Here is a 22,716-nt window from a genome sequence, read left to right as displayed (position 1 = left end):
GAGTTCCCAGTCATCAACACTATCTGCAGTGCCTCTATTCACATGACTCTCTCCTAACACACATGCCATACGTTGCAATTAAAAAAAATTATCCTGCTGCTCAACCACTTTTCCCTTGATTGTATGCATATAACTACCTAATACATCACTGATATTGTTCTTGAACATAATGTATATTATTTGTATTTTTTTTCTACTGGCATTGACACTTGTTATTTTTTTCTTTATATTGACACTATCTCTTTTTGATATTGCTACTATGCAAGTAACCATTTCGCTTCACCGTTTACTCCTTCTGTAGAGACCCATCCACTTAACAAGATGTGGTTGTGGGATTATAGCATTTCTTTTACATGAGCCATCAATTTAGACAAGTGTCATCTAATATTTATAAAATATTTTTATCTGTTTAACTGGAATTTTTCCTTATTGTAGGCTACTACTTTTATCTCTTAGTCTTAATCTTTACTACACTACTCACTCTGTAGCACATGACCTCACATGTGAATCCTTAAAGAAATGGGTGGGGCTGCCTTAAGAGGGTGTGAATAATGGGTGTAGACAAAGAAGAGCTCTCCAGTAGGTACCAAATTATTCAAGGGCCATTTTCTCAAAAGTGAGGTTACACGTTTATCAACGTTCAAAGCAGAATTACTTTCCCATTGTTCCTCAAATACAGCGTAAGATAAACCATTTTGTAGCCCTGTGTCTCTGCTTTTATCCAATGCAAAAAACACAGTTTCAAATGTTGCTACATAACACCAAATTAAGGTGGTCGGTCACATATGGAGACAATATAGGAAATAAGGTGACATGCTGTGTGTGAAGTTAGTAGGGTTGAAGTAAGCTGTCATCCTCTAACACAGTTTGAAACTACTTAAGATGTTAATCACCAACCTATCGCTAGTGATCGGTCACTTCCGCCTGTATGTGTTTGCATTTGCGCATGCATGTGTGTGTGCATGCATGCCTGCCAAACCAGATAGCTGTTTCTAGTGGTTGAGAGTACCATACGCTATCTATCAGTTGTGGGTCACATTTTTGTTTTAGTGCTTACATCTGCTCTTAACTTATGGCCCTCTTCCCTTGGGTTGGTGTTTGTGGGAATGAGACAAGTAAGATGAGAGCCACTTTAACTGCACAGACCGGGCTAAGGGTTTAGGATTGGACATGGATTGAGGTAGTAACAGTAGTAACACTTTGGGATCTGACAAGCACAATTTTCAATCTCTACTTTTGGCTTCCCCTGTGCATAGAACACTTGAGCAAAGATAGACAGTATCAACAACTATCAGGCAAGATCACAAAGGGCGTGTGTGTGCCTGTGTTCTTACTTACGCAGAACTGCGATGAAGCTCTGGTTATCCAGGAGAACCCACAGTCCAAAGCCCATGATCAATGCTCCAAAGATCTACAGAGGGAAAAGGAATTGAGTTACAAGGTGGCACTCATTTTCATGGTCCATAGAGCCAGATAGCAACAATTGTCCTGGACCAGTACAATACAATAGAGGCAGGTAGATTCTTACTGAAAATGTTTGGGCTCATTGCAAACCAGATCAGTGAGATAACAAATAGAGACAACTGGAAAAGCGGTGTGTCTCTAAAATAAGAAATTATAGTATGTCTGCTCCCTCTCTTTCTCTCTTCTTTTTCAAGTCTGGTGCACTCAGCCTGTTGTTACATTGGTTTTCAAGTCTGGTGCACTCAGCCTGTTACATTGGTATCATTTGTATCATTTTACTTTGCCTGGGAGAACTATTAGCAAGTGGCTAGGCAAAGCTGTACCACAGGCTCTGACATAGAAACAAACAGAGTATGGCTTTGTGTCCATGGTTGCACCTTTACAATGCAGAAAACCATTTCTCTCTAGCTCAAACCGTTCAAAACTAAAGACCTATTTTACCGGAGCAAAAGAAAATTACTTCTAGTATGGTTTCGTGGGACTCTCTTAATGGGGTACACACAAATTAATCATCATGAGTAAGGAAATATAGTTTAAATAAAACCTATCTTAAGAGAACGTGTATGATTTTGCAGTATGAATTAGATGAGATGGAGGTCATTACCATGAAATTAATTCATCAAAAAATGCTAGGTGCCGCAGAATTTTTATATCCCATCAAGGTGTGCCACGGTTCAAAAAAGGTTAGGAACCACTGGTCTACACCACACCTTCTCTACTGTAACAGATGCGTCGGGGACCTCCCATTCAGACTAACCTAACGCATAAAGGGCCAGAATGAAAAGTTCTGAAAGGGAACTAGCAAATAGAGGAGCCAGGTCTAGACCAGAACCAAAAGGTCTGAACCTGATCAGAGTTTCTTGTTTAATTTTCATTTCCGGTACATACCACGTCCTTTTCTGACACTCACCTCCAGCAACGAACGGATGTGTTAGACAGCCATATTATCTGCCAATTATTTGGTAATGAGTCTATAAAGTGTAGCCTAGCGGTTAGTGCGTTGGGCCAGTAACCGAAAGGTCGCTGGTTTGAATCTCTGAGCTGACAACATGAAAAATGTGTCAATGTGCCCTTGAACAAGGCACTTCACCCTAATTGCTCCTGTAAGTCTCTCTGGATATTAGTGTCTGCTAAATAACTCAAATATAAAAATGTAGCCTAAAGTGCAGTGTGGAGTTTATAGGGACCATGTCTGGTAGTGGGGGGGGTCAACCCAAAAGATGAGAGGTTCCTAATTCACCACTTTCCCTTGGCTTGGAAATGGAAACCTAATTGAGAACTCTTCATTTAGACTAGAGGGTCTGTTTCAACTCATTAGGTCCATATAAACTAGTACTATGTAGTCCACTACTAGCCTCTGTCCACAGATGCTTTCCATTAAGGGCGGTGAGTGTTCACATCAAAAGCCTGGGTCACATTTACTACACACAGACACACAGTGAGTAAATTGGAAAGGAGGTAAAGAGTCAGGTTGGACATCATCAGTGAAGGTTTAATATAGGAGCTGTTGTGTCAGTTTCAGGATGGACTGTCTGTGTTTTGATCAAACACACTTGTAGGTTGCGTTTGAAGAGTGAAGTCTCTGCCAGGTGAAGTCTTTTGACCTCAATGGTATTTCCTACCTTTCTAAATAAAGGTTAGAAGATAAAAAACACCAGTTCTGACTGTGTTGCTACAGTACAGTACTACAACACTCATCACTTTGGAAAGTAACACATACTCTGCTAATCTCTGGGATATTTCAATAAACAGCCTACCATATTCAAATGATAATGAAAACAGGAACAACATGGAAAGAACAGCAAACAGAAACTGGTCAGTGGGCACTGGACACACACATTTTCTATGAATGATCTTTAATAACTACTAGTCATTATACACAGAGTAATATTCTCTTAAGTCAGATGGATTTGATGCAAATGAAGGCTACAGTGGCTGGGGTTGACATAGATATCCATTGAAGGTGGTGATGTCACTTACAAAGAAGAGGAGGTTGAAGAGGAACAGGAAGTACTTAGTTGCCGTGATGCATCCCTTCCCCATGGTTACGACTCTGCAACTGAGAGAAAGAAACAGTTAGGTTAGATGAAGGCTACTTTTTATTTGTTTTATTTAACCTTTATTTAACCAGGTAAGCTAGTTGAGAACAAGTTCTCATTTACAACTGCGACCTGGCCAAGATAAAGCAAAGCAGTGTGACACAAACAACAACACAGAGTTAAACATGTAATAAACCAGCGTACAGGCAATAACACAATAGAAAAAAAGTCTATATACAGTGTGTGCAAATGGCGTGAGGAGGTAAGGCAATAAATAGGCCATAGTAGCAAAGTAATTACAATTTAGTAGATTAACACTGGAGTGATAGATGGGCAGATGATGATGTATAAGTAGTGATACTGGTGTGCAAAAGAGCAGAAAAGTACATTTAAAAAATATGGGGATGAGGTAGGTAGATTGGGTGGGCTATTTACAGATGGACTATGTACAGTTGCAGTGATCGGTTAGCTGCTCAGATAGCTGATGTTTAAAGTTGGTGAGAGAAATATAAGTCTCCAGGTTCAGCGATTTTTGCAATTCATTCCAGTCACTGGCAGCAGAGAACTGGAAGGAAAGGCGGCCAAAGGAGGTGTTGGCTTTGGGGACAACCAGTGAGATATACCTGCTGGAGTGCGTGCTACGGGTGGGTGTTGTTATCGTGACCAGTGAGCTGAGACAAGGCAGAGCTTTACCTAGCATATACTTCTAGATGACCTGGAGCCAGTGGGTCTGGCGACGAATATGTAGCGAGGGCCAGCCGACTAGAGCATACAGGTCGCAGTGGTGGGTGGTATAAGGGGCTTTGGTAACAAAATGGATGGCACTGTGATAGACTGCATCCAGTTTGCTGAGTAGAGTATTGGAAGCTATTTTGTAGATGACATAGCCTAAGTCGAGGATCGGTAGGATAGTCAGTTTTACTAGTGTAAGTTTGGCGGTGTGAGTGAAGGATGCTTTGTTGCAAAATATAAAGCCGATTCTAGATTTGATTTTGGATTGGAGATGTTTAACTTCTTATGGATGAGGGGCAGTATTGAGTAGCTTGGATGAATAAGATGCCCAGAGTAAACTGCCTGCTACTCAGGCCCAGAAGCTAAGATATGCATATTATTAGTAGATTTGGATAGAAAACACGCTGAAGTTTCTAAAACTGTTTGAATGATGTCTGTGAGTATAACAGAAATCATATGGCAGGCAAAAACTGAGAAAAAATCCTACCTGGAAGTGTGAAATCTGAGGGTTGTAGGTTTCAAGTCTTTGCCTATACAATATACAGTGTCTTTGGGGTCATATTGCACTTCCTATGGCTTCCACTAAATGCCAACAGTCTTTAGAACCTTGTTTCAGGCTTCTACTGTGAAGGGGGAGAGAATAAGAGCTGATTGAGTAAGGGGTCTACCATAAGGCCATGAGCTCGGTCAGGCGCGCATCCATGAGAGGTAGCTGCGTTCCATTGCATTTCTAAAGACAAAGGAATTCTCCGGTTGAAACATTATTGAAGATTTATGATAAAAACATCCTAATGATTGATTCTATACATTGTTTGACATGTTTCTACGAACTGTAGAGGAATCTTTTTTACTTTTTGTCTGGCCTGCGTGTTGTGAATTTGGATTTTTGAACTAAACGCGCGAACAACAAGGAGGTATTTGGACATAAATTATGGACTTTATCGAACAAAACAAACATTTATTGTGGAACTGGCATTCCTGGGAGTGCATTCTGATGAAGATCATCAAAGGTAAGTGAATATTTATAATACTATTTCTGACTTCTGTTGACTCCACAACATGGCGGATATCTTCATTGCTTGTTTTGGTCTCTGAGTGTAGTACTCAGATTATGGCACGGTGTGCTTTTTCAGTAAAGCTTTTTTGAAATCTGACACAGCGGTTGCATTAAGGAGAAGTTTATCTAAAGTTCCATGCATAACACTTGATTCTTTTATCAATGTTTATTATGAGTATTTCTGTAAATTGACATGGCTCTCTTCAAAATCAAAGGATGTTTTGGAAGCAAAACATTACTGAACGTAACGGGCCAATCTAAACTGAGATTTTTGGATATGTGTGTGAAATACTTGTATGTTTGAGGAATTTTAATTATGAGATTTCTGTTTGAATTTGGCGCCCTGCACTTTCACAGGATCTCAGCCGTAAGAAGTTAATATGAGTCTGGAAGGAGAGTTTACAGTCTAGCCAGACACCTAGGTATTTGTAGTTGTCCACATGTCCTAGGTCAGAAGCGTCCAGAGTAGTGATGCTAGTCGGGCGGGTGGATGCGGGCAGCGAACGGTTGAAAAGCATGCATTTGGTTTTACTAGCGTTTAAGAGCAGTTGGAGGCTGCTATATTTTAGTTTTCTCTTACTCCATGTAGCTAGCTAGCTAACATATTAATGCTAGCCTACTCCTCTCTGATTTAGAAGATGTAGTTGCGCAAACAAAATGCTGATCTAAGCCTACATCAGCACTGTTATGAGCCTAGTTATGTTTGCGCTGGCTCTGAGTACATTTAGCTAGCCAGCTAACACTATTTATTTTAGCCATAACTTGCTAAGAAAATACAAACTATCTGTTTGTAGACAGTAAGATACACAAACAAATAGCGTAATAATAGAACACTTGCAGATTTATAATGAGAGGCGGGTGGATGCGTCCTCTCCAATGTCAAACTAAGCATGTAACTGTGTTGATAGTCATTGATCTAAGTGATTTTGCATGCCGAGTAACCCCATGGAATATCAGTAGCCTAGTCAAACTGGGCACAGTGCCCAGCTTTAAGCGCTGACCAATACCAGATATGCGGCCTGTTCCTGATCTTGCACCTCTGCATGGCACTTTCAGCGTTTATATACATCTGTCGGCATACCGTGAATAAGGCCAAGTTTACATTGGATCATCAAGGCTTCTCATGGGTTTTAACACACACGCACATATGCTTTGCTCCTCTCAGTCCACCCTGCCTGTTTGCCTGCACGATCCCTTCCCTCTGTTCACATGGCAGAGCAATCGCTGCAAGGCACTACTGTGTCGTAGCTCTTAATATGAGCAGGATGTAGTGTCCGTTTGAGTCTCACACTGAGACCAGATACAGTACACACACACACACACACACACATTACATAGGCCTAATTATTTGTCATGCCTGCTCCCGCTCTCCCTCTCTGGCGCTCGAGGGTGTCAGGCTGCAATTCATTATGCACACCTGTCACCATCATTACGCGCATCAGTGCTCATTGGACTCACCTGGACTCCTTCACCTTGTTGATTGCCCCATCTATCTCTGTCTATTCCTCCCTTGGTTCCCCGTGTCAGCATTATTGTCATTATGTTTTCATTTCTAGACGCAGTCCTGTCCTGTTCCATGGCCATTGTTAATTAAATGTTCACTCCCTGTACTTGCTTCTCATCTCCAGCATCTGCCCTCACATTATTAATGTGTAAGGACAGGATTGATCAGAACCAAATATCCTAGTCGAGCACCTAAAAACAAGTAGGCCTAGGTACAGTAGCAGCAGATACTATAGTCTACTACACAAAGCACATCATCCTTAACACTAGAACCACTAAAGCAGCCATTTGGACTGTTCATTAATCAAATGATCTTATTACTCTGCCATTTTTAAAGTCATGGCCCCCTCTGTCCTTGACTTTTTCTAAATATGTCGATATTTATTTATTTATTTCACCTTTATTTAACCAGGTAGGCAAGTTGAGAACAAGTTCTCATTTACAATTGCGACCTGGCCAAGATAAAGCAAAGCAGCTCGACACATACAACGACACAGAGTTACACATGGAGCAAAACAAACATACAGTCAATAATATAGTATAAACAAGTCTATATACGATGTGAGCAAATGAGGTGAGATAAGGGAGGTAAAGGCAAAAAAAGGCCATGGTGGCAAAGTAAATACAATATAGCAAGTAAAACACTGGAATGGTAGATTTGCAATGGAAGAATGTGCAAAGTAGAAATAAAAATAATGGGTTGCAAAGGAGCAAAATAAATAAATTAAATACAGTAGGGAAAGAGGTAGTTGTTTGGGCTAAAATATAGGTGGGCTATGTACAGGTGCAGTAATCTGTGAGCTGCTCTGACAGTTGGTGCTTAAAGCTAGTGAGGGAGATAAGTGTTTCCAGTTTCAGTGCTTTTTGTAGTTCGTTCCAGTCATTGGCAGCAGAGAACTGGAAGGAGAGGCGGCCAAAGAAAGAATTGGTTTTGGGGGTGACTAGAGAGATATACCTGCTGGAGCGTGTGCTACAGGTGGGAGATGCTATGGTGACCAGCGAGCTGAGATAAGGGGGGACTTTACCTAGCAGGGTCTTGTAGATGACATGAAGCCAGTGGGTTTGGCGACGAGTATGAAGCGAGGGCCAGCCAACGAGAGTGTACAGGTCGCAATGGTGGGTAGTATATGGGGCTTTGGTGACAAAACGGATTGCACTGTGATAGACTGCATCCAATTTGTTGAGTAGGGTATTTGAGGCTATTTTGTAAATGACATCGCCAAAGTCGAGGATTGGTAGGATGGTCAGTTTTACAAGGGTATGTTTGGCAGCATGAGTGAAGGATGCTTTGTTGCGAAATAGGAAGCCAATTCTAGATTTAACTTTGGATTGGAGATATTTGATATGGGTCTGGAAGGAGAGTTTACAGTCTAACCAGACACCTAAGTATTTGTAGTTGTCCACGTATTCTAAATCAGAGCCGTCCAGAGTAGTGATGTTGGACAGGCGGGTAGGAGCGGGTCCAACATAAGAGCGTCTGCTAAATGACTTAAATGTAATGTAAATGTAGCGATCGGTTGAAGAGCATAGATTTAGTTTTACTTGTATTTAAGAGCAATTGGAGGCCACGGAAGGAGAGTTGTATGGCATTGAAGCTTGCCTGGAGGGTTGTTAACACAGTGTCCAAAGAAGGGCCAGAAGTATACAGAATGGTGTCGTCTGCGTAGAGGTGGATCAGAGACTCACCAGCAGCAAGAGCGATCTCATTGATGTATACAGAAAAGAGAGTCGGTCCAAGAATTGAACCCTGTGGCACCCCCATAGAGACTGCCAGAGGTCCGGACAGCAGACCCTCCGATTTGACACACTGAACTCTATCAGAGAAGTAGTTGGTGAACCAGGCGAGGCAATCATTTGAGAAACCAAGGCTGTCGAGTCTGCCGATGAGGATGTGGTGATTGACAGAGTCGAAAGCCTTGGCCAGATCAATGAACACGGCTGCACAGTAATGTTTCTTAACGATGGCGGTTAAGATATCGTTTAGGACCTTGAGTGTGGCTGAGGTGCACCCATGACCAGCTCTGAAACCAGATTGCATAGCAGAGAAGGTATGGTGAGATTCGAAATGGTCGGTAATCTGTTTGTTGACTTGGCTTTCGAAGACCTTAGAAAGGCATGGTAGGATAGATATAGGTCTGTAGCAGTTTGGGTCAAGAGTGTCCCCCCCTTTGAAGAGGGGGATGACCGCAGCTGCTTTCCAATATTTGGGGATCTCAGACGACACGAAAGAGAGGTTGAACAGGCTAGTAATAGGGGTGGCAACAATTTCGGCAGATAATTTTAGAAAGAAAGGGTCCAGATTGTCTAGCCCGGCTGATTTGTAGGGGTCCAGATTTTGCAGCTCTTTCAGAACATCAGCCGAACGGATTTGGGAGAAGGAGAAGTGGGGAAGGCTTGGGCGAGTTGCTGTGGGGGGTGCAGTGCTGTTGACCGGGGTAGGAGTAGCCAGGTGGAAAGCATGGCCAGCCGTAGAAAAATGCTTATTGAAATTCTCAATTATGGTGGATTTATCAGTGGTGACAGTGTTTCCTATCTTCAGTGCAGAGGGCAGCTGGGAGGAGGTGTTCTTATTCTCCATGGACTTTACAGTGTCCCAGAACTTTTTTGAGTTAGTGTTGCAGGAAGCAAATTTCTGCTTGAAAAAGCTAGCCTTGGCTTTTGTAACTGCCTGTGTATAATGGTTTCTAGCTTCCCTGAACAGCTGCATATCACGGGGGCTGTTCAGGGAAGCTAGAAACCATAGGATGTTTTTGTGTTGGTAAGGGCAGTCAGGTCTGGGGAGAACCAAGGGCCATATCTGTTCCTGGTTCTAAATTTCTTGAATGGGGCATGTTTATTTAAGATGGTTAGGACCGCTGACCCATTACGGATGCAGGCAATGAGGCAGTGATCGCTGAGATCCTGGTTGAAGACAGCAGAGGTGTATTTAGAGGGCAAGTTGGTTAGGATGATATCTATGAGGGTGCCCGTGTTTAAGGCTTTGGGGAGGTACCTGGTAGGTTCATTGATAATTTGTGTGAGATTGAGGGCATCAAGTTTAGATTGTAGGATGGCTGGGGTGTTAAGCATGTTCCAGTTTAGGTCGCCTAGCAGCACGAGCTCTGAAGATAGATGGGGGCAATCAGTTCACATATGGTGTCCAGAGCACAACTGGGGGCAGAGGGAGGTCTATAGCAGACTGCAACGGTGAGAGACTTGTTTTTAGAGAGGTGGATTTTTAAAAGTAGAAGTTCAAATTGTTTGGGTACAGACCTGGATAGTAGGACAGAACTCTGCAGGCTATCTTTGCAGTAGATTGCAACACCGCCCCCTTTGGCAGTTCTATCTTGTCTGAAAAGGTTGTAGTTTGGAATTAAAATTTCAGAATTTTTGGTAGTCTTCCTAAGCCAGGATTCAGCCACTGCTAGAACATCCGGTTTGGCAGAGTGTGCTAAAGCAGTGAATAGAACAAACTTAGGGAGGAGGCTTCTAATGTTAACATGCATGAAACCAAGGCTATTACAGTTACAGAAGTCATCAAAAGAGAGCGCCTGGGGAATAAGAGTGGAGCAAGGCACTGTAGGGCCTGGATTCACCTCTAAATCGCCAGAGGAACAGAGGAGGAGTAGAATAAGGGTGCGGCTGAAAGCAATAAGAATTGGTCGTCTAGAACGTCTGGAACAGAGAGTAAAAGAAGGTTTCTGGGGGAGATAAAATAACATCAAGGTATAATGTACAGACAAAGGTATGGTAGGATGTGAATACAGTGGAGGTAAACCTAGGTATTGAGTGATGAAGAAAGAGATATTGTCTCTAGAAACATCATTGAAACCAGGAGATGTCATTGCATGTGTGGGTGGTGGAACTAATAGGTTGGATAAGGTATGGTGAGCAGGACTAGAGGCTCTACAGTGAAATAAGCCAATAAACACTAACCAGAACAGCAATGGACAAGGCATATTGACATTAAGGAGAGGCATGCTTAGTCGAGTGTTCAAAAGGGTCCAGAGTGGAGAGGTTGGTTGGGGGTCACGGCGATCCAGACAGCCAGCCAGGCCATCGATAGCAAGCTAGCATAGGATGGACGTCTGTTATTAGCCACCTCTTGCGCTCCGTCAGTATATTAGTGGGGTTCCGTGTGGTAGAGGGGACCAATCCAAATCACACAACAACAACAAAAATAAAAACAATAGATATAGCTAGAGGCCCAGAAGAATAAAAAAATAACAATAACAATAAAAAATAAATAAATAAATTGTCCGATTATTTATTCAGATAGCAGCCGATAAGACAGCTAATGGCTAGCAGGCCGCAGATGGGCGCCCAGGCAACATCGCGACGGAGGAACCAGACGGATAACTCCCTCGGGTAGACAACGTTGGCAGTTCAGCCGTGAAGGCCCGACGGGGCTCCGCGCAGGCAGCAAAACGGGTCCGTACAGGTGACCGCAGCCCAGGAGCGATTGATGGAACTCCTCAGCTGGCTAGCTCCGGAACAACTGATGCTTGCTCCGGAATCGACGAAAACTCCAACTAGCTTCCGATTAGCTTCTGGATTAGCTTCTGGCTAGCTCCTGGCTAGCTCCTGGCCAGTTTCCGGCCAGCTCCTGACCCAGCTTGTGATTAGCTTCTGGATTAGCTTCTGGGTAGCTTCTGGCTAGCTCCTGGCTAGCTTCTGGCTAGTTTCTGGCTAGCTTCTTGGATGATTTCAGACTTGAGGTAAATAATACTTTTTTATACTTTTTAAAATATAAATTGGTGAGGCGGGTTGTAGGAGAGTGTTTTGAGGATGAGTTTATGGAAAATTTAAATAAAAAAAATGTATGAAAAAAGTTGTAAATATATATATATATATATGTATATATATATATATATACGGGACACGACAAGACGAGGACAAATGACGTCTGAACTGCTATGCCATCTTGGTAAGAAGGTATAACACACAGTCCTTGTTAGAATCGTAATATCATAAACTGAACTGGAGTTCTAACCAGTTTTAGGAGGGCATGTAAGTTTTTTGAAAAGGGGTTATATGGTAGGAGACCCAGGAGGACCCCATTACAGAGAGAGAGAGACAGAAGAAAGGCTGACTGCAATTTGCATATTTTTGGAAAAGCACACCATCTCTATTTCTAAAGAAAACAAAATAAAGCCCTAAAAGAAAAGAACACCTTCCCTGCAGTCAAATATGTAGGAGGTTCAGAGATGTTTTGGGGTTGCTTGCTGCCTCTGGCAATGGGTGCCTTGAACATGTCCATGACATCATGAACTCAGGAGAATACCAAGCACAGGAGGTTGGTGGCACCTTGACGGGCACGTGATAATGGCTGGAGCGAAATAAGTGGAAAGGTATCAACAACATCAAACACATGGTTTCCATGTGTTTGATCCCATTCCATTTGCTCAGTTCCATCCACTATTATGAGCCGTCCTCCCCTCTGCAGCCTCCACTGATACCAAGGCATTTTGGAGCGCAATGTCAGACAGTTTCCCGAAAGCTCGGTCTCCATATAAGGTCAATGACCCAAAAGTGGCCAGCAATGAGTCCAGATCTGAAAACTTGTGGAGAGATCTGAAAACAGCACTTTTTTGTTTTTACATACACTAGGTGTACAAAATAGGGATGCACAATACATCGGTGAACATATAGGAATCGGACGATATTAGCTAAAAATGCCAACATCGGTATAGCCCCGATGTCTAGTTATACGCCAATGTTAAAAACCGATGTCTAAGCTAACATGCATACCTATATAATGTAGGTACAGAACGTAATGACTCCACGTAAATAGAATGTTGTGTGTGCTGAATTTGCACATGCAAGCCAAGCTCCACCACTACTATCAGTAGAATTTTCAAAGCTGTACAAAAAAGTCTGCAAGCAAGCACCTGCCACAAATGATGTGTTTACAATACAGTTGGCTAGAAAGCCTTATATGTCCGACCGCAACTTCTGGGGTAGCTAGCTTTAGCTTTGTACCTAGCTAGCACCAATATAACCAGCCTGAAAACAATGACCAGTCGTATCTGCAGACATTTTCATTATTGTTAGATCTTTGTGGGCTATACTCGGCCTTGTCTCAGGATGGTAAGTTGGTGGTTGAAGATATCCCTCTAGTGGTGTGGGGGCTGTGCTTGGCAAAGTGGTGGGGTTATATCCTTCCTGTTTGGCCCTGTCCGGGGGTATCATCGGATGGAGCCACAGTGTCTCCTGACCTCTCCTGTCTCAGCCTCCAGTATTTATGCTGCAGTAGTTTACGTGCCGGGGGGCTAGGGTCAGTTTGTTATATCTGGACTACTTCTCCTGTCTTATCCGGTGTCCTGTGTGAATTTAAGTATGCTCTTTCTAATTCACTCTCTCTCTTTCTTTCTCTCTCTCGGAGGACCTGAGCCATAGGACCATGCCTCAGGACTACCTGGCATGATGACTCCTTGCTGTCCCCAGTCCACCTGGTCGTGCTGCTGCTCCAGTTTCAACTGTTCTGCCAGCAGCTATGGAACCCTGACCTGTTCACCGGATGTGCTACCTGTCCCAGACCTATTATCTGACCATGCTGGTCATTTATGAACATCTTGGCCATGTTCTGTTATAATCTCCACCCGGCACAGCCAGAAGAGGACTGGCCACCCCTCATAGTCTAGTTCCTCTCTAGGTTTCGACCTTTCTAGGGAGTTTTTCCTAGCCAACGTGCTTCAACACCTGCATTGCTTGCTGTTTGGGGTTTTAGGCTGGGTTTCTGTACAGCACTTTGCGATATCAGCTGATGTACGAAGGGCTATATAAATAAATTTGATTTGATTTAGGAATCCTTGTGAGTAAGTATTAGCTAGGTTGCGACTTGTTGTTCGCCTATTGAAATTGAACTTCAGTTTATGAAAATAAATAGCTAGCCAGCTACTTAACCCTGTTGCCCAAAGCTAACGTTATAAGCAGCCAGCTAGCTTCATCTGGCTAGTAAGGCTCGACCGGACCGAGTTATGTGTTGTGAAGCTAGCCACAATAAGGATTAGGCACAATAGTGCCAAAAATAGTTTTCAAAAAGAGTACAACTAAAATAAGGAACTTGCAGAAGTAATTGCATGTCACTATGATTTACTTGCTGAGTATATGGAAGTTTATACTGTCTTCTCTGGGATGTCAAAATCAATTCAAAAAGATTTGATAACTTCCATCGCGTCATCCATTAAAAGTGAGATTAAAAAGAGGGGTTGACGTAGCGCATTTTTTCACACCCGCTCAAGTAGGCTTTCCACTTTCCTCCGGTATTTATTTAGCAAAGGTAATAACCCATCATCACTTCAGACAAACACAAGCAAAAACTCTTTCCATAAATGTTGCAGCAGCCTAGGCACACCTAAAGATTTGAGATCTGACATGCTGTATTCGTTGAAACAGAGACTTTTCAGTCTGATCAACTGTATGCTACTAATAAGAGCAGCTGCATACAGCCTATGCACCCTGTTCATCTGGTCAGGGTAAACTAATTGGTTACATTATGTATTTATAGTCCATTTGTTTGTGAGAAGAAAATGTGATAACATTTTGTTTATATTCAAACCTGGGCTGGCTAGACTGCCTCAACCTTTTCAATCCAAAATTATTAACTGGAATTAATCAATCAACATAATAGTGATGACAGACTGAGTTCATTTTTAATTAGGCCTGCAGTTGCATATGCCTGCACTATGCAAACATGCAAAAAGCAAGCCATATGAGTTATATTGTCTAACAGTTGTTGTCTCTGTGTCTGGGTAGAGGAAACACCCTGCTGGTCTAGTCTAAATATAATTCATATGGACAAATATAAGGTAGCTGCAGTTTGACAGGGTTTCCCCCCCAGGACTAGGAGTTTTTTCCAGGAGGTTTTTAAAACCATGTGACCTGATTAGAAATGGTCCTATAATGGCCCGTACAAAACATGTACAACTGATTGATCACCGTCATACCTTATAGGGCAGGAAAAATGAAAAAACTCCAGGCCCCAGGAAGAATTGCCCCACCACTCTGAGACCAATGGTGCAACCAGTCTGCTCGCAGTTATCATTTAGGTATGTGGATGATCAGGGCTTTATCCAGGAACATTTAACAGGCTACATAAATGTGTCAAGTGTGCCAGTCAGTGTTAGACTTGTGAATTCTGAGATGTCTGAGTTTAACTTCATGGAGAAACTTTTTGACCAAACCTATGGTGGCGCTGCTGTAATGGAATGTATGTGCTTTTTGTATTTACAGTGTTAGTTTTTTGTCTTCCCAGTGAAATCCTTTCCTGCCCTCAGTGGAAGAGTTGAGCTCTTCTCCTACACCCTCCATCCATGATGAGCCTGTCCTGCACTGAAGCCTCTGAACACATCAACCCCTGTCCTGTACTGAAGTCTATGAACACCTCAAACCCTGTCCTGCACTGAAGCCTATGAACACCTCAACCCCTGTCCTGCACTGAAGTCTATGAACACCTCAACCCCTGTCCTGCACTGAAGTCTATGAATACCTCAACCCCTATCCTACACTGATGCCTATGAACACCTCAACCCCTGTCCTGCACTGAAGTCTATGAATACCTCAACCCTTGTCCTGCACTGAAGTATATGAACACCTCAACCCCTGTCCTGCACTGATGCCTATGAACACCTCAACCCCTGTCCTGCACTGAAGCCTATGAACACCTCAACCCCTGTCCTGCACTGAAGTCTATGAACACTTCAACCCCTGTCCTGCACTAAAGTCTATGAACACCTCAACCCCTGTCCTGCACTGAAGTCTATGAATACCTCAACCCCTGTCCTGCACTGATGCCTATGAACACCTCAACCCCTGTCCTGCACTGAAGTCTATGAACACCTCAACCCCTGTCCTGCACTGATGTCTATGAACACTTCAACCCCTGTCCTGCACTGTAGTCTATGAACACCTCAACCCCTGTCCTGCACTGATGCCTATGAACACCTCAACCCCTGTCCTGCACTGAAGTCTATGAACACCTCAACCCCTGTCCTGCACTGAAGTCTATGAACACTTCAACCCCTGTCCTGCACTGAAGTCTATGAACACCTCAACCCCTGTCCTGCACTGAAGTCTATGAACAGGGTGACAGAGATGAAAATATCCGTTAGAAATGTAGAAAGGGAAATCTATATGCAAAAATTAGCGTGGGTTGCTAATATGACTAGGATTGTGAAAGAAATAAAAGAAAGTTTATATAAAATAATTTCCTCCATGGATATGGTCGGATTTTGGCTAGGCTACTTTAAAGCAAGGTAGCAAAACGTTCAGGTTTCAAACGATTAAGTATATGTTTTCATACTACCTCCAGCTCCTTGCAAAGTGGTGTGTGACGTGCTGATGACGCATGCCTTCCATTGTCTGTGCATTTGGTGTTTGATATGCTGACATATTTTCCGCTCAAAGGCTCTGTATCTGTATGCTGTACGCAGGTGATAAATAAGATACATAACGAATATACTGTACACACACACGCCAATTTAACCTCACAAAATTATGCTAATTACCCTATAGACCACATATGTCAGAGTCAAGGCCCGCGGGCCACATCCGGCCCGCGAGAAGGTTTTTTTACGGCCCCTGGGATGATCTTGATTTATTATTAGAACCGGCCCGCAGACCGCAGCAAGCCGGCAGCCCGCAGATCTTTTACACGCACCAATACTACATTTCCCACAATGCAACGGTGACGCACCGAGCAGTAGGCTGCTTCATTTCAATATTTATTGGCACAGCAGTCGTCAGCATCACAGTAAAATTAACTTTCAGATACCCATCAAAAATGGCAAAACGGAAGGTGGACACTGAGAACCGGGGTTTCAAACAAGGTGGGAGTCGGAGTATATGTTCACGGAGGTAGCTGGAAAACCTGTGTGTCTTCTGTGTGGAGAAAGTGTGGCGGTACTGAAAGAGTATAATCTGAGACGACATTATGAAACGAAACACGCGGACAAAAACAAGAATATGGACATGGAACAAAGGCTACAAAAGGCAGAGGAATTAAAACGAGGCCTCAAATCTCGACAGGCTCTGTTCAAAAAAGCCAAATCACAAGGCCAGGCTGCTGTCAAGGCCAGTTTTATTTTGGCAGAAGAGATCGCTAAATCAGCCCGGCCATTTACGGAGGGGGATTTCATCAAAAACTGCATGATTAAAGTTTGTGACGAAGTTTGCCCAGAAAAAAAGCAACTCTTTTTAAATGTGAGTCTGAGCAGAAACACCATTGCCGAGAGAGTAGACCAGTTGTCCATCAATCTAAAAGAGCAGCTTGTGAAAAAGGGAAAAGATTTCATTGCATATTCCTTGGCTGTGGATGAGAGCACCGACATTTCTGACATTGCCCAGTTGTCAATTTTCATCCGCGGAGTGGACTCCAGCCTAAGCGTGACAGAGGAGTTTTGGCTTTACGTCCTATGCATGGCACAACTACGGGGCATGATTTGTATGAAGAGGTGTCAAGATGTGTAAATGAGATGGAGCTGCCTTGGGAAAAACTCGTGGGTTTGACAACCGACGGAGCACCTGCGATGTGTGGACACAGGAGCGGACTGGTGGCGAAGATACGGGAAAAGATGCAAGAGGAAAACGCGACAGGTGAGCTGACAGCTTATCATTGTATCATACACCAGGAAGCGTTGTGCGGTAAAGCCTTGAAAATGGAGCATGTAATGAGCATCATCACGCGCACAGTTAACTTTATCAGAGCCAAAGGTTTGAATCACCGCCAGTTCAAGGCATTTCTGACGGAGTTAGAAACGGAGCATGGTGATTTGCCTTATCACACAGAGGTGCGATGGCTAAGCCAGGGAAAGGTGCTTCAAAGATGTTTCGAGCTTCGTGAGGAGATTTGTCTGTTCTTGGACAGCAAAGGGAAAGACACAACACAACTCCGAGACGAAATGTTTCTGTGTGAAATGGCTTTTCTGTGTGACATTACGAGTCATCTGAATGCAATGAACTTGCAGCTGCAGGGTCGGGATCATGTCATCTCTGATATGTACAGTACAGTGAAGGCATTTAAAACCAAACTGACTCTGTGGGAGACGCAGATGCGGAAAGAAAATTTGAGCCACTTTCCCAGCTGCCAGACCATGAAAGAGAAGCTCTCTACCAGTGCGTTCCCGGCGCACAGTTGGCTGATAAAATAGGTATGCTTGCCGCTGACTTTCGACGCCGATTTGCTGACTTTGAAGCACAAAAAGCAGGTTGGAACTGCTCGGTAACCCATTTGCTGTTGACGTGGAAAGCTCACCACCAAACCTCCAAATGGAGTTGATTGACCTCCAATGCAATGATGCACTGAGGGCAAAATATGCGGCAGTGGGTGCTGCGGAGTTCGCCCGTTTCCTCCCCGACACAATGCCCCAGCTGCGCATCCAGGCTGCTCAAACGTTGTCTATGTTTGGCAGCACATACCTGTGTGAACAACTTTTTCTTTGATGAACCTGAACAAAACATCACACAGAAGTCGACTTACTGCTGAACACCTCCACTCAATTCTGAGGATTTCCTCAGCTCAGAGCCTTACCCCGAACATTGATGAACTTGTGGAAAAGATGGGACACCACCAAGTATCACCCTCAACCTCAAACAAGTGAACATTACTGTGCAATCACATATTTAGAGTTTTTACTCAGTTCAAGTTTAAAAGTTAAAGTTTAATATTTGTTTTCACTGCATGTTACTTCTCCTTAAACAAAGTGTTGTTTTTGATTAATAGATTTTTGCACTTTATTTTATTGTATTTCAATCCAATTATATTTTAAAAATATTTCAGTTGAGTGGATGATAGAAAATTGCTATTATTGTTTTTTTCTTTGAAGTAAATTTAGCCCACTTTTGCTAAAATAGAAAATATAGGCTACTGATGGTGCCTTGAATACCGGTTTCTTTCATTTAATGTTCATGTTATGGGGATTTTTATATAAAGGAAATTTGTCTTTTGTGTCTGTTGAAAATTAAAGATTACTGACAGAGCCATAAGAAAATATTGCTTTATTTATCTGATCATATTGGAATATATTTGTTAGGTTTTCAGTAGGTTCAATTAGGTTCACTAGACTATATGCGTCATTTAAAAATTTTTCAATGAACATTCGAACAGTCCGGCCCTCGGCTTGTAGCTAAATTTTTTATTTGGCCCTCCGTCCATTTGACTTTGACACCCCTGCTATAGACCGATAAGCATTACCGGTCAAATGTATTTCAATCGACTGGTATTTAAGTAAATGAATAGGCTAAAAAGCATTATTTCGTAATGGTATTTTTTCAGGTGGCAATTTTAATTATCAGTTTTTCTATTTTTTGGGGGGCCAAAATCAGGCTACCAGCTAACGGAAACCCTGAGTTGAACACCAGTTTTTACATTGATTTGGACTCGGTCACAGCAATGGGAAGTGCAATATGTATTTATTGCTGATTTTAAAGTGCCATGTGATCTTTTCTGCTAAATCCTCTAGAGGGCAGAATTTGAAAGAACAATACTCGATATCAGAACGATACCAAAATATCTCAGTTTTTTTATAGAAAAACAACAAAATGGGATGTTCTAAGTCCACAAATATGCTTACCCTTTAATTCAGGTGCGCCCAAGCCAGAAAGTTGTGTTTGGCTGGAGGTGTTTCTGTAGCGCACATGTGATGGAGTTTTCAAAACAAATGGCCACTGGATTAATGCAAATAATCATGATTTTGCCAGGTAGGCATAAGCTACTGTGTTACCTTTTAATTGCCTTCCCATCTACCTGAAAATGGTTAGGCTATCATTAGCATTTCTAACGGCTCCACAAAGTGATAGACGTGTGACCCAATTCAGGAAACCAGGCGTATGTTGCAAGTCACGACTTCACAGGAGAGCCATTTGAACGTTTATTTGTATCAAAATGCGTTTTTTAGCAGAAATGCCTTCTGGAACATGTGAACTTTCATGTGCCTTAATAACAAACTTGTATGCCATCTGTAAATATGAATAAAATTGTTAAATTAAGAGCCTTGTTGGTTAAGTTACAGAAAAAGTTGGCAACCTTCCCAATAGCCATGATTGGCTGAGATAATGAGTGGGCTGGACATGCCGAGAGAGGATTGGTCTGCCATATAGTTGGCTTCTGTATATTTGAGCTGGTCAGTCTGTGTTGGTAATCCTGTTTGAACGAACCTTTAAAAAAATATATATCAAGTAATGGAGCTGCATATGTGTTGCTCTCCATTTCCTGGAGGATCGAGTTTTGAAATCAGTGGAATTAGAGTATGATAGCTAAAGAGAAGGAGAAAACACCTGTCTCCGGATTACGTCTTCAATCCAAGGGCAACCGTGGCATGGCATCTATGACAAGAAGATGCGTCCATCATGCAGGATAAATAGTCAAGCTAGCTACTTTTCAGATATTACACTTATCTAATTTTGACAGAAAGTGGTTCCATTTCAAGCTAGTGTACTGTTAGCCAATTAGCTAACATTAGCTGATTGGCTCCCTAGCGGCATGGACTGGGAGACTAGTCAGGATCGAGGGAAATTTTGCTAGCAACAGCAAGCTAGCTAGCTAAATTGCCATAAATGTTTGCTTATCGACCTGTCCCAAAATGAATGTAGTTGGTTCAGAGTTGGTTTTGATATTTCAACCACCTGATTGCGTATGGTATGGGAGGAAAAAATCAACATGGACGGACGCACGTGCGGTCTGGTCAACATGTAATGCAACAGTGCTGTAACGTTAGGCGATATGCATCTTTCAAATTATTATTATAGCACACCGCACATCATCGTCGTTAAGCTGGAAAAATTATACAGAAAGGCAAAGCGACAGCAGCGAACAGCCTGCTCTGCCCCTGTTGAGTCTGCTGCTACGTTGTGCTTTTAGCTGACTCAACGTTACAATGAAGCACTTGGTGCTTTGGAAACAAGCTGAAGTCCTGACTGACTGCTGGGAACGTGTCCACAACTTCATCAGCAAGTTGTCAAACTATTGTAAATAAGTGACACATGTATGTGTGCAGTGCCCAACATCCTTAGCTAGCTAGCTAAAATTCAATCCATGTGTTTGTCATTGAAGCAAGCTAGCAGCAGGCAGGCTACAACAAGCTAAATCAGCTGATGCTTCGTTTTGCCCCAGTGCTCGTGTTTCATAGTGAGGGAGTCATGCACAAGACAGGTAGCTGAACACAATGCTCACAAATGGATTGTCTTCCAACTGACACAAATGGAAGTGTCAGTTGGGAAGTGGAGTGTGCAATGTCTCAATGCTCATTTTGGCCAAAACACTTGCAGACTCAAGTCATCACTATTGAACACAACAGCAAGTGGCCACTTTATAAAGGGCTTAATGGCCAATTGTTTGGTTTCAGAATAAATTCAGCCTATGACTGTGGTACTCTTAGAAAAGAAAAGGTTCTACCTGGAACCAAAAGGGTTCTCCTATGGGGACAGCAGAAGAACCCTTTTGGAAACCTTTTTTCTAAGTGTTGATAGAACTTAATTGCCCCCTAGCGGTCATACGAAATAGGACCAGGTTATGCATAGTGCAAGTGGAATTTTATGAATTTTCTCAACGTTTTAACGGAAAACCGATTAAAGGCGTTAAAACGTTAATACATGTTTTTCTATTTGTCACATCCATAATATTCACATCTGTGAGTCCATTACCCTGGCATGGTATAGCCCTCCCTCTGGGGTTAAATATTTTAGTACCTTGTTATGGGTCCCCAACGTTCTCCGTTTAACAACAACTGTCAGCTCACAGGAAAAATGGAGGCACATGGACACAGAATCCGTTTACACCAAGCCAGTTGTATTGCACCAAGCCAGGAGCTACAACATTCATGGGTCCATCTCTCAAGACCAAGGCCAAAGCAAAGGAAAAAAACACAATTTATAGATTGTGTCAGCTATTCAATGCAAGAAGTGTGAACTTCACAAATTGACCAAACGTTATTGTATTGTAGCTAACGTTATACATACAGCCAGAGGGAAAATGTTCCTACAACTTTCTTATCACCAAATTCAACCAGGGCGCATAGCGCTCACTCATCGTTTCTCTATCTACCCAAGGCTTGACAGCTGTCTATAACTTCAGGATGTGATGGGAAGTTTCACTTTGCCTAGCACATTTCCCTATCAAATGTTATTCACAGTAAATTACTAATAGCTAGCTACAGCTACCTAACGCATGGCTCAGTTATAAACCAGATAACTTTAGCTCTATTCAGAAATGTAAACGAGCTAGCCATACTAAGTTAGCTATATAGCGTGCTGACTATCATTAGAGTTATCAAAATACCTCGTGACTTTGTCTAATATTAACTAATATCTAATAACCCCACAAATAAACAAATACTTACTTTTTGGTGTAAAATGTAGAGAGAACAGTTGGCCGTCTTCTTGTCTGTCCCGTTGTGCGTGTGAGAGAACGTGATGTGTGTCAGTGACGGGCCAAGCGATTGGCTGTGAAGGCGTGGTAGATCCCCACCGTGCGGTAGACATGGCTTAATTCCTCTTTCATGTCTGTAAAAAAGTCATACTGTACAGTTTGTTAAATGATAGGCCACTGCAACATGTTTTTCTCTGCAATAATTATTGCAATTCATGAACATTATACTTTAAATGTTAAATTTCATATATGCCTTACTGTTCTCTTCAAGAACACGATAATATCATTTTTAAAGGCCTTCAACTTAACTACACAAAATTAAGAAAGTAGCCAACTTCGCTCATGCATGAGTCATTAAAAGCAAATCAATAATGAGCTCACACTTTACATTGAATATAGTTACACTAACATGAATCAGTTTGTTGATTCCTTCCTCAACATGTGGTTATTACTCTTCAGCTTCCTGTTTACAAAGTAACCACAGAGAGAGAGTGTCACACGTGTTGAATACATAGTTCACAGAGCTGCCAACAGTCATAGATAGAGGAGTGCCAAACTGCCGATGGAGCCGTGCATCC

The 22,716-nt window shown here is 42.5% G+C and overlaps 1 protein-coding gene across 1 annotated transcript in view; it reads right to left on the bottom strand.

The window, feature by feature from the left end:
* LOC135524038 (CD82 antigen-like) overlaps positions 1–22,264 on the bottom strand; it is a 51,191-nt gene extending 28,927 nt beyond the window's left edge. The window contains exons 1-3 of the mRNA XM_064951173.1: positions 22,110–22,264; positions 3,445–3,523; positions 1,339–1,411 (exon numbers count right to left, since the gene is read on the bottom strand). Of these exons, the coding sequence (XP_064807245.1) occupies positions 1,339–1,411; positions 3,445–3,507 (136 nt within the window). The 5' untranslated portion in view covers positions 3,508–3,523; positions 22,110–22,264. The remainder of the gene's footprint in view (positions 1–1,338; positions 1,412–3,444; positions 3,524–22,109) is intronic.
* Between the last annotated feature and the right edge of the window lie 452 nt (positions 22,265–22,716).

The sequence above is a fragment of the Oncorhynchus masou genome, chromosome 31, assembly GCF_036934945.1.
Source record: "Oncorhynchus masou masou isolate Uvic2021 chromosome 31, UVic_Omas_1.1, whole genome shotgun sequence".
Taxonomy (NCBI): Eukaryota; Metazoa; Chordata; class Actinopteri; order Salmoniformes; family Salmonidae; genus Oncorhynchus; species Oncorhynchus masou.
This window is presented reverse-complemented; position numbering and strand designations above follow the sequence as displayed.